General features: G+C 50.6%; 2 protein-coding genes across 2 annotated transcripts in view; one reads left to right on the top strand and one right to left on the bottom strand.

Moving 5' to 3' along the window:
- Nucleotides 1–7,428, top strand: part of Sctr (secretin receptor) — a 51,321-nt gene extending 43,893 nt beyond the window's left edge. The window contains exons 12-14 of the mRNA XM_026779864.1: nucleotides 591–717; nucleotides 5,918–5,959; nucleotides 7,028–7,428. Of these exons, the coding sequence (XP_026635665.1) occupies nucleotides 591–717; nucleotides 5,918–5,959; nucleotides 7,028–7,198 (340 nt within the window). The 3' untranslated portion in view covers nucleotides 7,199–7,428. The remainder of the gene's footprint in view (nucleotides 1–590; nucleotides 718–5,917; nucleotides 5,960–7,027) is intronic.
- A 3,749-nt stretch (nucleotides 7,429–11,177) lies between these two features.
- Nucleotides 11,178–14,924, bottom strand: part of Tmem37 (transmembrane protein 37) — a 6,502-nt gene continuing 2,755 nt past the window's right edge. The window contains exon 2 of the mRNA XM_005348263.2: nucleotides 11,178–12,000. Within this exon, the coding sequence (XP_005348320.1) occupies nucleotides 11,428–12,000 (573 nt within the window). The 3' untranslated portion in view covers nucleotides 11,178–11,427. The remainder of the gene's footprint in view (nucleotides 12,001–14,924) is intronic.

The raw sequence follows: 14,924 nt of genomic DNA, 5'->3' as shown, positions 1-14,924 counted from the left end.
TAGACAGGTAGATGAAAGATAGATGATAGATAGATATCTGTTTATCTAACAGATAAAGTTAGACAGGTAGATGAAAGATAGATGATAGATAGATAGATAGATAGATAGATAGATAGATAGATAGACAGACAGATAGATAGGGAGATGATAGGTAGATGAGAGAGAGATAGGGAGATAGGGACATAGATGATATAGATAGATAGATAGATAGATAGATAGATAGATAGATAGATAGATGATAGATAGATGATAGATAGATGATAGATAGATAGATGATAGATAGATAGATGATAGATAGATAGATAGATAGATAGATAGATAGATGATAGATAGATGATAGATAGATGATAGATAGATAGATGATAGATAGATGATAGATAGTAGATAGATAGATAGATAGATAGACAGATAGACAGATAGACAGATAGACAGATAGACAGATAGATCCAGAAAACAAACAAAACCCCAAATTGAAAAAGTATCTTGAAACATTGCAGCATAACTTAAAACAATCAGGCCCTTGAAGGGTTGAGCTCTGTGTGAGGAGGGCTTGAGCAGATCAGGAGTGGCAGCGTACCCTGTGTCCCTAGGCGCCTGGCCAAGTCCACCCTCCTGCTGATCCCCCTCTTCGGCATTCACTACATCATCTTCGCCTTCTCTCCAGAGGACGCCATGGAAGTCCAGCTCTTCTTTGAATTGGCCCTAGGCTCCTTCCAGGTAAGTTTTGGGGATCGTGACTTAAAAGAGGGCTCCTCAGGACTAGAGCAGTGGCTCAGTTAGGAGAGGACTGGCATTGTAAGCATGGGAACTGAGATCAATCCCCAGATCCTACAGAAAACATGTGGGAGTGCGTGCCTCTAATCCCATCGATGCTGAGACAGAGGCAGAGACAAAGCGATCCCTGGAGTTCACCAGTGAGCCAGCCTAGCCTACTTGGAGAAGCTCCAGGTCCATGAGAGACCCCATGACAAAAAGTCAAAGGACACCTGAGACCTCCACATCTGTGTACGTAGGTTCATCTGCACATGTGTACACACACACACACACACACACACACACACACACACACACACCAGATTTCAGTTTCCTTTGAGAGAAACGAGGCTGCAGAGATAGCAAGCCTGGCAGTCCCACACAGTGCCGACCCAAGGCCGCAGGGGAGGACCTCATGATGCCAACTGATTTTGAGTCTCCAACAGTAAGAGCATGGGAATGGGGGAGGTAGACTCCTGAGAGAAGGAAAGAGAAAATCGACAGAGCACGATGGATAAAGAGTTACACAACCACACGGGTAGCACATTCGCAACCACAATGACACACTGTGTAAACCCCAGGCAGGCAGAGGAGCCCTCTGTTTCTCACTGGGAAGTCCAGAGGAAATGTCTAAAACTGAGAAACTGGAAACTCGCAACATCAGCATGTTATTGAAAAAAAAGTTAAGAGTGTTCAGGCTGTACTCAAGTTACCCCTAAGGAGCAGGAAGTGGGAGTGGGTGGCAGGAGGGTGCTGGACTTGTGTGGGTGTACGTGCGTGTGTGCAAGTGTGTGTCAGGGGACAACATTCCTCAGGACTGTCCACCTTGTTTTTTTGCTCTTGTTTTGATTTTTGCATTTTAGATAGGATCTCTCTGTAGCCTGGAATTTATCAAGTAGACCAGACCATTCTAGCGGGCTGGACAGCCCAGGGACCTGCCAATCACTGTCTCCCCGGTGTGTCACACAATGACTATTTTAGATGGAACCACTGAGCCATCTTCTCAGCCCCAGGATGTTGGAGTTTTAACCAGATTCTTTTGACAGGAGGTGGGGGAGGTCACCTACCTCTAATCCACCAAGATGTTATGAAGTTAAGGCAACAATAACAGAAATGGGTAAGAAGAAACCCTAATTGGAATCTCGAGCTTCACATTGTTACTTTATTTATTTGCTTGGAGCCATTTCTTTCCAAAAATAACATAAAGTCACTTTTAGCAACAACCAATGGAGAAAAAACTATGTAGATGACTTATCAGTGGAAAAAACTATACACCCGGTGTGGTAGTGTACTTTGTAATCCAAGCACTTGGGAGGAGGAGGTGGGAGTCGAGGTCACCCTTCACGACATAGCAAGTCTGAGGTCAGCCTGAGTTTGGAGCTTTCCAGAAGCCAAAGAAAGAACGGTTTGTTTCAAGAGTTATAGTATCCATTAGATAAAAGCCAGTGAATATGGCTTGAGGCTTACTGGAAGAGCATTTGCCTGCATGCCTGAGACCCTGGGTTCCATCCCCAGTACAACCTGAGCATGCATGTGTTCATACACATACACAGACAGACAGACAGACACACACACACACACACCAATGAAAACAAACCCACTGCCTAAAGAAGCCTTGTGATTCTGTTCTAGAGCTTGAGGACACCCAGCCCCCAGCCCCCACCCCACCCCCAGTAAGTCTTCCTTGCAGAGAGACTCCAGCAGAGCCCCCCCCAATAGGGAGGTCTTAGCCTCAGAGCGAGGCCTCCACTCCCTCTTTGTCCCTTGGATTCTGCTCTTGGTAAGCTGAGCTCTGGATTCCAGGGAAGACTGCTCACAGGGGACACAGTGAGTCAGGACCTCTCTGCTATTTCAAACCCAACCTCAGGCTGTCCCTGTGCTTCCTCTGAGAAGCTTCCCTGAGCAGAGGCTCTGCCAGCACCTTGGTCCTGTTGCACATTTAACAGTGGTCTTACTATGACTCATCTCATCGGGGACTCTGAGGTTCGGGCGTTTGGAAGGACTTAGCTTGACCACCAAAGTAGGTAATAAGCATTCAAAGAGCTTGGGACCCCAGGGCTGCTCCTCCATGAAGATAGGGACTTCCTGTCCCCAGAACTGGGAAGATAAAAAAAAACCACCAAGAACACTTTCCTAATGTCCCATGGATGTGCTTATAAATGAGAAGGCCATAAGAAACATGTAAATAGCTGGACCTGGTGGTACACGCATGCAGTCCCAGCCCTTGAGTTGGGAAGATAGCTTTACATTCTAGGCCAGCCTGTGCTATATTGCAAGTTCCAAGCCATTCAGGGGCTTGTGAGAGTCTGTTCCCCCATGTGTGTGTATGTTCTTATGTATACAAATTATTAAATATGTTTATGTAGCCATAGATATGTATGTGTATTCATATACAAATGTATCAAAGTTTCTCCCTCATACCAAAGTGAAGAGAATAACAGAATGAACCTGTATCTACCAACCAAAGAGAGAGAGACAGAGAGAGAGACAGAGACAGAGAGAGAGAGAGACAGAGACAGAGAGACAGAGAGATAGACAGAGAGAGAGACAGAGACAGAGACAGAGACAGAGAGAGATGGGGCCATGACCTGGAGAGATGGCTCAGCGGTTAAGAGTCCTTATTGCTCTTGCAGAGGATCTGAATTTGGTTCCCAGCATCCTTGTTAGGTGCTCACAATTGCCTATAATTAGTTCCAGGGAATCTGGTGCTCTCTTCTGACCCCTGCAGGTACCTGAACACAGGTGGCATACACACATATCCACAGATATATGTAACTGCACATAAATAAAAGTAAATCTCTAAGAAAAACCATATACACCTACTATAACAGCAGAACTCACAAGTATTGTTCTGGCTTTGTATCTCCATGGTAGAACATGAGTTTAGCATGCCTGGACCATGGGTTCAAGTCCTGCCCCCTTCAAAAACAGCCTCAGTGGGCAAAGCGTTCACTGCACAAGGATGAGGACCTGAGTTAGAATCCCCAGCACCCACCTAAAAAGCTGGGGTGGGGTACCAGCAAAACAAGGTGGATCCTGGGAGCTCATTAGCCAGCGGCCTAGCTGTTCAGAGCCTTGGGATCAGTGAGAAATCCTGTCTCAGGAAGCTGGGGAGGCCTGATTAGGGGTAAAGACCTGTGCTGACTTGTTGACTTCAGGCCTTCATCAGTCTGCACATGTGTGCTTCATGTGCACACACGTGCACACACACACACACACACACCTCACAAAGCCCATATCCCCTAGCACGTGTACATATTAAGCCCACCACGCAGTGGCAGGTCCATTGCACTTTGGGGTCCTTCAATGTGACAAGCAGCTAAAGGCTAGAGCAGAGAGGCCAGGCCAGCTGATGTTTTAAGCTATATATGGAAGCCTCTAGAGGGGAGGTGAAGGGCAGGCCTGTGAGGAAGGCAGGATGGTGAGGTGGGCTCTGAGGGAGGAAGGCAGGAAGGGAGGGAGCTAGGGAGGGAGGGAGAGAGCAGGTGCTCTGTGGATAGCTACTTTCCCATTGCTGTAATCAAACACCCTGACAGGAACTGTGTAGGGAAAGGAGGGAGGGAGGAAGGCTTTGCTTTGCCCCACAGTTCTAGGGTACAGCCCATGATGGTGGAGAAGCCTTGGTGGCAGGACCCGAGGCAGTTGGTGGCTTGGTGGCATTGTGGTACTCAGCTGACTTTCTCTCTACTGGATGGAGTAGTGCCCCCCGTGTTTGGGGAGAGTCTTCCCACCTTGGTTAATCTAGAAAACCCCTAAAGGAATGCTCAGAGGTTCTCCTCTAGGTGATCCTAGCCTCTGCCAAGTTGACAGTCAGTAGCAACCAACACACATCACTCACAGCGCTGCAGGCATTGCAGACTGACGACCCAGGGAATATCATCAGGAAAACAGGAGCTCTGAGAAAAGGTCCAGATAAACTCCACCCCTCCAAGTCAGGAAACACAGCCTGGACCCCAGAGCTGCCTGCACCTGATACACACCTGCACTCCACTCCGGAGCTGCCGGAGCTGCCTGCACCTCCTACAGACCTGCACTCGACCCCAGAGCTGCCAGCATCTGCTAGCACACCTGCACCCGACCTCAGAGCTGCCCGCACCTGCTACAAACCTGCACTCGACCTCAGAGCTGCCCGCACCTCCTACAGACCTGCACTTGACCCCAGAGCTACCAGCACCTGCTAGTACACCTGCACTCCACCCCGGAGCTGCCCACACCTACAGACCTGCACTCGACCCCAGAGCTGCCAGCACCTGCTAGCACACCTGCACTCAACTCCAGAACACCTGCACTCAACTCCAGAGCTGCCTGCACCTGCTAGCACACCTGCACCCGACCTCAGAGCTGCCCTCACTTGCTAGCACACCTGCACTCGACTTCAGAGCTGCCCTCACCTGCTAGCACACCTGCACTCGACCTCAGAGCTGCCCTCACCTGCTAGCACACCTGCACTAGACTCCAGAGCTGCCCTCATCTGCTAGCACGCCTGCACCCGACCTCAGAGCTGCCCTCACCTGCTAGCACACCTGCACTAGACTCCAGAGCTGCCCTCATCTGCTAGCACACCTGCACTAGACTCCAGAGCTGCCCTTACCTGCTAGCACACCTGTACTCAACCCCAGATCTGCCCGCACCTGCTACAGACCTGCACTCGGGCATACTTTGCTCTCACCACATGTCTGTTCTCCAGCAGGAATTTATCACCTTTCTTGTGAGCCCAGGATCTCCCACTGGAGTGACCCTGCCCCTCATAAGGGGATGGGGTGATTCTTCAGGGGCCTCCTATCTCTGCTATCCTGGATGACACTCTTCACCAATTCCAGAGACCTGAATGGATCCTTTAATCAGGGCCCAAGTCAGAAGCTCTTCCCTTACCGTCCCTGACACAGGAGTTGGAGGTCATATGTTAGATCTCGGGATCAATAAATGAAACCGACTTCTGCCTGTGTTGAAGGCAGGCAGGCAGATCAGTGCCCCGAAGTAGGGAATTCTCCAAGGCTGAAAGGTCCTAAGGAGCGGGGGTGGGGGAGGTGGTGTGTGTGTGTGTGTGTGTGTGTGTGTGTGTGTGTGTGTGTGTTGCGCATGTGTGTGCTCACTCAAGGATTCAGGTAGGAGCAGGTGGGAGGGAGAAGTTTATAACCACAGACTAACACAGTTCCTTCTTTAGGGGCTGGTGGTTGCCATCCTCTACTGCTTCCTCAATGGAGAGGTGAGTGTCCTGGGGAACCACTGAATTCCAGTCCAGGACTCCCCGCTGACCAGCCAAGGAGAGTGAGAAGGGGGCTGAGACAGGCCTGCTTGCTTGGCAGAGTCGTCCGGTGGTGTGATAGATCACATCTTGGGCAATGTCCTCAGGACAGAACCAGCAGAAATAGATTCCGTGGGTCCGTACTGGGTCTGTGAAGGGTTCCTTACCAAACTCCATGAGCAAGTTCAGCAAACCCAGATGAGCCCAGACCCCACTCAAACCCAAGTTCCCGACAGCTCTGCTGCCGGCTCTGGGAGGGACCTGGGTCACTTCCCATCCCGAGCTCAGTCTTCCCATGAGTGAAGTGGGTCACTTGGAACTGCCCCAGCCTTGGTCAGAGACTGAGGATTCAGGATATGAAGCTCCAGTCACTGACCCTGGCTACATTGGTAGTGCATACAGGCCAAGTGTCTCTGTGGCTATTGACCAATCTGTCTGGTTCACACTTGAATGGGAGTGACCTCAGATGTTTCCCAAAAATCAAACATCAAAGCTGACTTCAGAGTTTCAAGTGTGCTCTTGAGGACCATAGAGGAAATGTCTAAGAGCAAACCCTCAGATTGCGGATGGATTCCAGACTGGGGTGAGGGGGGTATGGGAACAAGCATGCAGGTTTGGACACCTGACTCTGCAGTTTGTGGAACAATTCTCACACCTTTTCTGAGGAACGCAGTGTTAGAAGATGGTGGGTACCGTTCAGAACTGATGTGGAAGGAGAGCTCAAGGTATCCCCTGACCTCCATAAGAATGTCATGGCATGCATGTGTGTTACATCTATCGCTCTCTAAATAAATAAAGAAATAATTTTAAAATTTAAAGATGCCATGTACTAGTGCCCATGGTAGAGAAGGCCCTCAGTACCTTTTCTATACATGGGGCAGGAATGGTCAGTCAGAGACCAATAGGGAAGGGGGCACAGCAGGGCCATGAGAGTAGGGACTGCTGGGCTCATCAGTGAGCCAGGGTCTAGGCAGAGGCCTGAGCTACCTTCTCGAGCAGTCGCTGCAGCTGATGGCTGGTTTTGGGCAGGTGCAGCTAGAAGTTCAGAAAAAATGGCGCCAGTGGCACCTCCAAGAGTTCCCGCTACGCCCTGTGGCCCTCAGCAACTCCTTCAGCAATGCCACCAGCGGTACCACCCACGGCACTAAGGCCAGCACCTTGGAGCAGAGCCGGAGCGCCCCCAGGGCCAGCATCATCTGAGGCTGCGGCAGGACTGGCAGTGGACACAGAGCTGGACACTCAATAGGACGGATCTCTTCTAACGGCTCTTCTGTGTTTGAGTGGCGAGAGGCCTTCCTCCAGGTCTGAGCTTCCTTAGAACTGAGACTGGGTCACCATGGAGCAAGAAACAGGTCTGTGATTTGGTTTTTCTTATTCTTCTGAGAGAGTGACTCAGTGGCTCCGGAGGAGGCAAGGGAATAAATGACATCCAGAACACCCTAGTCTCTGTGTGTCCATCTTTTGCCACCTGGGGGAGGCTTATGTTCTACATCGTTTCCCAGCTTCTCCCTGAGGGAGCAGGGAGCTTCCCTGCCTCCAGGTTCCAGCTCACTTTTAAGGACAAGCCTAGAAGCTCAGGAAATATGAGGAATCAAGCCCCTGGGCCTTCGGCTGATCTCGTCTGCCCTAGAGTTCTCATAGAGCATTCAGGACAGCAGCTAAATTAAGCTTCTGAAGCCCCTTTTCCATTATCTCTGATGTTGTATGAGGACTTGGTGGAAAACAGGTACATCAGGAAGTAAGCCATCCTCCCTATGAATGGCAGACAGCTCCCTGAAGGCCCAAGACTTGCTCAAGATACTTGGTAACGATATGAAAGTCTTGTTACTCTTTTGAGACAGTGTCTTCTATATCCCAGGCTGGTCTACTAATCCCTAGCTGAAGATGGCCTTGAACTTGATCCTCCTGCCTTCATTTCCAAGTGCTAGAATTGCAGGCGTGCACCACCAGGCCTGCTATATGTGGTCCTGGGAATCAGACTCATAGCTTCATGCACAGCAGGCAAGCATTTTCCCAGCTATGCTACATCTCCATGGACTGCTAATGCATAGTCTTTTAACAATCTGAGCTTCAAGGCGGGTGGTGATTTCCCGACTCTCAAACAGGCAGAGGCCCATCTCCCTGCACTGTAAGCTTCCATGACTCTGGCTGTCAATGCTGGCACATCAGCACTCCCTGGCTCCATAAGAGGATGAAAGAGGATGAAGTGTTTGAGTCTCCTGCCAAACACAACCTAGCAGGGAAACCTAAACAGAAACGGAGAGCTGGCATACGATTCGTATCTTCCAGCCTGCTGCAGGACCACTTCCCAGGCTGAGACCCAGGATGAGTGGTCAATGAATTCTGGTTTTGGTAAAACCAGACAGTCCCCATGAACTCCTCAGGTAGAGATGGCAGTGTGACTCAGTCAGAGAGCACCTGCCCAGGTGCACCAGGCCTTGGATGTGAGTGAGCCTCAGCACTGCAAAACAAAACTACCAGTTCTGGGGTCTCCAAGGTCCCTGGATAGTGGTGGTTCCGATGCAGCATGTGTAGTCTCATGAATCTCAACTGGAATAAAGATGTCTAAAAGTCATGGCTAGAGAAGTGGCTCAGCCCACGAAAGCTCATGGTGAGCGAGCGTGACGGCTTCAGCTGCATCCTGGGAACCTACGTCAAGGCGGAAAGAAAGGACCAGCTCCACAAACTGTTCTCCACCCCCCCCACATGTGCACATGATGTGTACATTCCCACACATGCATGCGCGATAGTAAGTAAGATGAAGATAGGTAAGCTCACTGTAGGGATGACTTAGGGGTAAAATGGATGACAATCTGGGTTCAGTTCCTGGAGCCTGTGTAAAAGCCTGGTGCAGCTGTGCAGGCCTCCAATCCTGGTGCTGGGCAGCCAGAGGCAGGAAGTCCCTGGGGCTCACTGGCCGTCCAGGAAAGCACACTTGGTGAGTTCTAGGCCAGGGAAGGACACTGTCTCAAAAGCAAGGTATGTGGTCTCCTGGAGAATGACACATAAGGTTGCTCTCACATGCCTGTGTACATGCCTGTGTGCTCTCACACATATGTGTCCACACATGAACATGGACTCATACATACACAAAACCACAATAGAACTGCGTGGGGAGGTGGGGGCAGAAGGATCACTTAAGCTCACAAAGAAGAGACCAGCTCGGGCGACATTTTGTCTCAAAATAAAATGGGCCCTCAGTGGCGAAGTATTTGATGGGTGAATAGAAGGCCCTTGGTGTGGTGCCAGAAGCATCACAGGTGTGTTCACCTAGCCCTGGAAGGGACCCTTACGACAAGATCAGGGCAAAGTCCAAAAGCCAACTTGGAGCTGGAGGGGGAAGAACCTTACAGGATAGAAAAAAAAAACACATTTCACCTGTTTCTGGGTGGCAAAAACTGGAAATGGGGCAACAGGATGAGCAAACAGATATGGGGCTGCAGAGATGGCTCAGCTGGTGGATCAACTGCCTTGCAAGAGCCTGAGTTCAATCCTCAGAACCAATGTAGGAAAAAGAAAAAAAGCTCGGCATGGTGGCATGTGCTTGTAATCCCAGCTCTGGTGAGATGAGAGCTAGAGGTCTCTGGAGCTCACTGACCAGCCAACCCAGCCTACCTGGCAAATTCCAGACCAGAAAGAGACCATCTTGAACAAAATGGGGCCAAGGTGATGTTTCCGTGGATAAAAATGCTTGCTACGCAAACCTGACCACCCGTGTTGGGATTCCCAGCACCCACACAAAGCTGAATGCAGTAGCGACCACATCTGTAATCCCAGCGCTCACAGGCTGAAGAAAGAGAGGCAGGAAATCCCTGGAAGCTCCCAGGCTGAGACCAGCAAAGAGACCCGGTCGCAAACCAAAGGGAAGGTGAAGATCAGAAGGGAGAACTGACCTCTAAACTCCACCTGTGTGCCATGGTGTGCGCATGCCTACGCCCACACACAAAGATGAAAAAAATAAGTGGATGGCATCTAGAAACAACACAGGCAAGGTTGTCCTCGGGCCTCCGTACACTGGTGCTCACACATGCACCTGAACACACAAGCACACATGTGCACACACATACACACACAGGGAGAATGAAAGAGAGAGAGCGAGAGCAGTTCTTCCAGGAGTATGGAAATCTCCACAGGCTCGTGACCCCGTTCACCTCCACCTGTCCCCTGCAAGCTGTTAATTATTACTCAGCATCTGTTTGTCCCCTCACCCGCTGTGGCGTTCAGCAGTACACGCGTGTGCTCTTTGAAATGTGTCCCAGGATCAGAAACGGGCGCTGAGGTCACCTGACCCTTACAAATGAGAGTCTCACAAACAGTCCTGGCCTCGGGGAAGACTGCCTTAGAGAACTCGTGCAGGGACTTTGCTCAAAGAAGATTTCAAACTATGCCCGGAGAGAGGACAGCTAGCATCCAGAAACTGGGGTGTGCCAGAACCTGTGGGTCCACACAAAGGACAGGGGGGACTTAAATCAGCAGATTGAAAATCTACTAATCTAAGGGCTTTCTGGGGGGAATCCTGCTAAGCCAGGGAAATGCGTGCAAAGCTCCCTTGAGCTGATGGGAGATGATCCTAGCCACTGACTGGTCCCTTAGGTGGAGGACTCGGCCATTCTTAGAAACCCCGAGTCCTGAGGGCTGGGCTGGGGATGGCTCAGCAGTTAAAGCCCATGCCGTGCAAGCAGGAAGACCAGAGTTTGGGTCCCCAGAATCAATATATATGTTGGCTGGTGTGGTGTCACCTGGAATTCCAGCCTGGGAGGCAGACGGGGCATCTCCAGAGCAAGCTGGTTGGTGAGACTGGTCTTACAGGTGAGCTCTGGGATTGACTGAGACCCTGCTTCAGTGAATAAGGCAGAAAAGCAATTAAGGATGAGACCAGACATCAACTTCAGATCTCCACGTGCACACACTTGCATTGCATGTACATCCACACATACATGAACCTGTGCACATGTTAAAACATGTACACACACAGACATACACACAGCACAGGCATATACAGAAAAAAAAGTGTCCCAGGGCCCCTGCAGCCCACATCCCAGGGCTATCCATCAAACAGGTGTGAACCTTGCTTAGCTGGGCAGCCAGCTTGGAACTAATTGCTGGTGTCTTTCAAAGTCTACCCCAGTCCAGGGAAGAAAACACCCAAGGAAGAAGTTTTAGAACATTCTTCTTATTTTAAAATTGACATCTTAAAAGCTTGGCTAACCTCTACGGCTTGTGTTCTGTGGTACTGAGGCACTCCTCTGGCCTCTGGCCTGGGGAGAAGCTGAAGAGATCCCCCCCAGCCCAGGACCATTTGTAGAGCTTATCATCTAAGAGGCAGCTTCAAGGTCATTGTCCTACTCAATTCCAGCCAGAGGTCCTATGTCAGAGAAGTCCCATCATGACCACACTTTCTTATAGAAGCTAGGGCCCCAGGCGGGGTCTTAGACTTTTCTTAGCTGGTCCCAGGGCTGCGTGAGGCTGTTAATGTGAAGGCCGCTGGTGGCATTGAGGAAGAAGAGGAAGGAAGCGGTGAACCCACACCAAAACATCAGGGTGAAGCCCATGAAGGTGATCTGACTCTTGAGGAGGATGATGAAGGTGAGGAGGCCCCCAGAGGAGAGGGCGAAGGCGACCAGCAGGAGGTAAGAACCGATGGCCCACTTGCGCCGTGAGCGGACATCCTCGCACACCTGGGACACGATGAGCAGCTCCAAGCCAAAGATGGCAGCCACCACAGCCATGGCAGCCACAGTGCGTGCTAGGCCCATGCCCACTGCCAACCCGGGCACGTGAGCCTGGTTCAAGTCTCTCAGGCAGTGTGGACCACTGTGGTTGCTGATGGTGCAGAAGTACCACAGCCCAAAGAGACGGTCCTCCATCAGGAGCCAGTGGCCGTCGCAGATAGACACTGAAGAGAGGACCACAGCCAGGGCCGTGCACATGATGATGAGTGTCCGGATAAAGGACTCAAAGAAGGACCGGTGGGGCCTCTTAGGGCCCAACAGCCTCTGGGTCTGGAAGACACCACGCAAATTAGTGAGTTGACAAGGGCCTGGGACACCAGGGGAAACTCCCAGAATGCAACCCCACTTACTCCAGCCCTGGTTTTTTTTGCTCTGATATTGTGGGAAGCCATGAATTGACCCTCCCAGCTTCCCATTCAACCCACCCCCACTGGGGGCCCTTCCATTTTCTACCTGTCCTCCCTCCACTGCCCAAGCCTGGCCAAGTGGAGTTCATCAATTGCAAACTAATCCCATACTGTTCTCAGGATCTCTACCCAGAGTGAGAAGCCCAAACTGGAGCCAGGAAGATGGCCTTTGTGGGTATAGTGATTGCTTGCTTTACAAGCGCGAGGGCCACAGTTTGATCCCAAGAACCCATGATTTAAAAAGACAAGCATGGTGGTAAGTGTGTGAGCTGGGCAGGTAGAGAAAGGCAGATCCCTGGGACTTGTTGGCCAGTCAGCCAACTTGGTGAGCTCCAAACCAGAGAGAGAGAGAGAGAGAAAGAGAGAGAGAGAGAGAGAGAGAGAGAGAGAGAGAGAGAGAGAGAGAGAGAGAGAGAGAGAGAGAGAGAGAGAGAGAGAGAGAGAGAGAGAGAGAAGAGAGAGACAGAAAGACACACACACACATAGAGAAGATGGTACCTAAATAACAATAGTTGAGGTGGGCCTCTGATCTCCTAATGAGAATGTGTACACACACACACACGCACACGCACACACACTTGCACACACACTCGCACACACACACACACCATGGCACCTGGTTAATATAGTTCCATTCCTAGGATGTTCTTTCAGGTCACTTGGGCCCCTGTCTGGCAGCTCCTGGGCATCTCTCTCACCCCAAGAATGACACCTTGTCTCTTCTCATTCTCTTCGGAGAGGTCCTTCCCACCCAGCCAGCCCCGGGTCCTCTACTGCTCTTCTCCGGCAGGTGCCCCATTTGCTCTTTGCTCTATTCTGGTGGTATGTTGGAGTGACATGCCATTGGCCATCCACCTGGACATTGCGTTCCCCTTGGAGGGCAAGGCCACATGTCAAGAGACTGCGGTATTTGCAGTATCCAGCATGCTGTTAGACCTGTGCACTTGGTAGGTGCTTGAGGAAGAACACTGGAGAACTGGTCAAGTTTCTGCTGGAAGTTCCTTATAGACTGAGCCTCCTGCCCAGACGTAAGCTAACTGACTCATTTATAGGATGCACAGAAGCAGGTTACGTCACTGGTTGAGGTAGGAAGAAGAGATAACACAGAAAGATTGCTGCTGGGAAATGAGGGGAATGAAGGAAAGGGAACTGCAGAGCACATCCTATGGCAGCTGTGAATAAGATTCCAAAGGCAAGCGTGAGCTGCACCTCTCTCAGGTACAGCTGAGCCTGGCTCCCGGAAGACTGCAGGCAGAGCCCTTATGAGGCTGTCTGCTAGAGCTGGGGAGATGGGAGACTCGCTAAAGTGCTTGCCATGCAAGCATGAGGACCTGAGTTCCAATCTCCAGCACCCATATAAAAAGTGAGCCATATTTGTAACTCCAGTGCTGGATGGACTGGGGGTAGATGGGTGGATTTCTAGAGCTCATTGATCTGTCTAGCTTAATCAGTGAGCTTCAGATTCAGTGAGAGACCTGTCTCAAACGTGTCTGCGTTCTCTCTCTCTCTCTCTCTCTCTCTCTCTCTCTCTCTCTCTCTCTCTCTCTCTCTCTGTATTTTGAGTCAGTTGTTTAATACATCCAGGCTTGGCCTTGATTCACTGCATAGCCAAGGATGATGTTGAACTTCTACCCTTCCTCCTTCCTGGGATGACAGACGAGCAGCCCCCATTTGTTTATTCGGAGCTAGGGTTTGAAACCAGGGCTTCACACGCGCTGGGTAAGCACTTCGCCAGCTGAGCCACATCTCCAGTCAGTGCCCTTGTTTTCTTCTCGTCTGCCCAGTGAAGCTGGCGATCCCCTCAGGAAAGCACCTGGCAAGATTATGAAATCCCTAGAGGCTAATATGGTCACAGGATGGGGCAGCTACAGATGCAGAGAACAAATCACAAGACACGCAGGCCAGCTCAGACACCTTTTGACCCTAGGCCTCATGCTGTCTGGAAAACAGGCACATCAGTCCCTGCCTTGGCCCCGCCTGTCCCAGGCCCTGACTGGACTTTAATCTTCAGGCCCTAAGATGCCACACTGGGACCAGACAGAGGTGACAGAGAGATCTGGTGTCACCTTTCCTTCTGTGGACTTAAAGTAGGCTTTATTTAAACTCTCTGACCGCCAGTAAGACTGCAAGGATTAAAGGCTCATGAAATAAAGACACGTGGGGCTGGAAAGACAGCTCAGTCTGTAAAGTGCTTGCAAGCGTGAGGACCTGAGTTCAATTCCCAGAACCCATGAAAAAGCTGAGTGTGTTGGTGCACACTTAAAATCCTAGCACCGAGGAGGGAGAGATGGATGGATCACTGGGGTTCACTGGCCAGTCAGTCTCCCCAACTTGGTGAGTTCCAGGCCACACCAAAGTAGTCAGTAAAATGCCCTCCTTGCAAGCACAAAGATACGAATTCCATCCCTAGAACCCAAGTTAAAAAACAAAAATAGAAGAAACAAAAAACCTGGGTATAGTGGATGTTAGTAATCTCAGCGTTGGGAAGACAGGCCAGTCACAAGGAATCCCTTTAGCCTAGTTGATGAGTTCTAGGTCAGTGCAAGACCCTGTCTCAAAAAAACAAGGTAGACAGAGCAGGAGGAAGAACTGTACTTCAGATGGTCCCATTCCCCTAAGCCACATACAAAATGTGTGGCCGTAGGTGGTTCCTGGTTCCTGAGAGTGGTCTATAACACCAGCAAGGATCATGTATACATTAGCCTTCATCCTGAACCACTGTGTATGCCTCAGCCCATACTGCTGGTACCAGCTTTCAGTGACCCCGGGGGGGGGGGGGCGCTGGAA

This window comes from Microtus ochrogaster, chromosome 6, assembly GCF_000317375.1.
Source record: "Microtus ochrogaster isolate Prairie Vole_2 chromosome 6, MicOch1.0, whole genome shotgun sequence".
Lineage (NCBI taxonomy): Eukaryota > Metazoa > Chordata > Mammalia > Rodentia > Cricetidae > Microtus > Microtus ochrogaster.
Note: the sequence above shows the minus strand (reverse complement) of the source record. Positions and strands in the feature narration are given on the sequence as shown.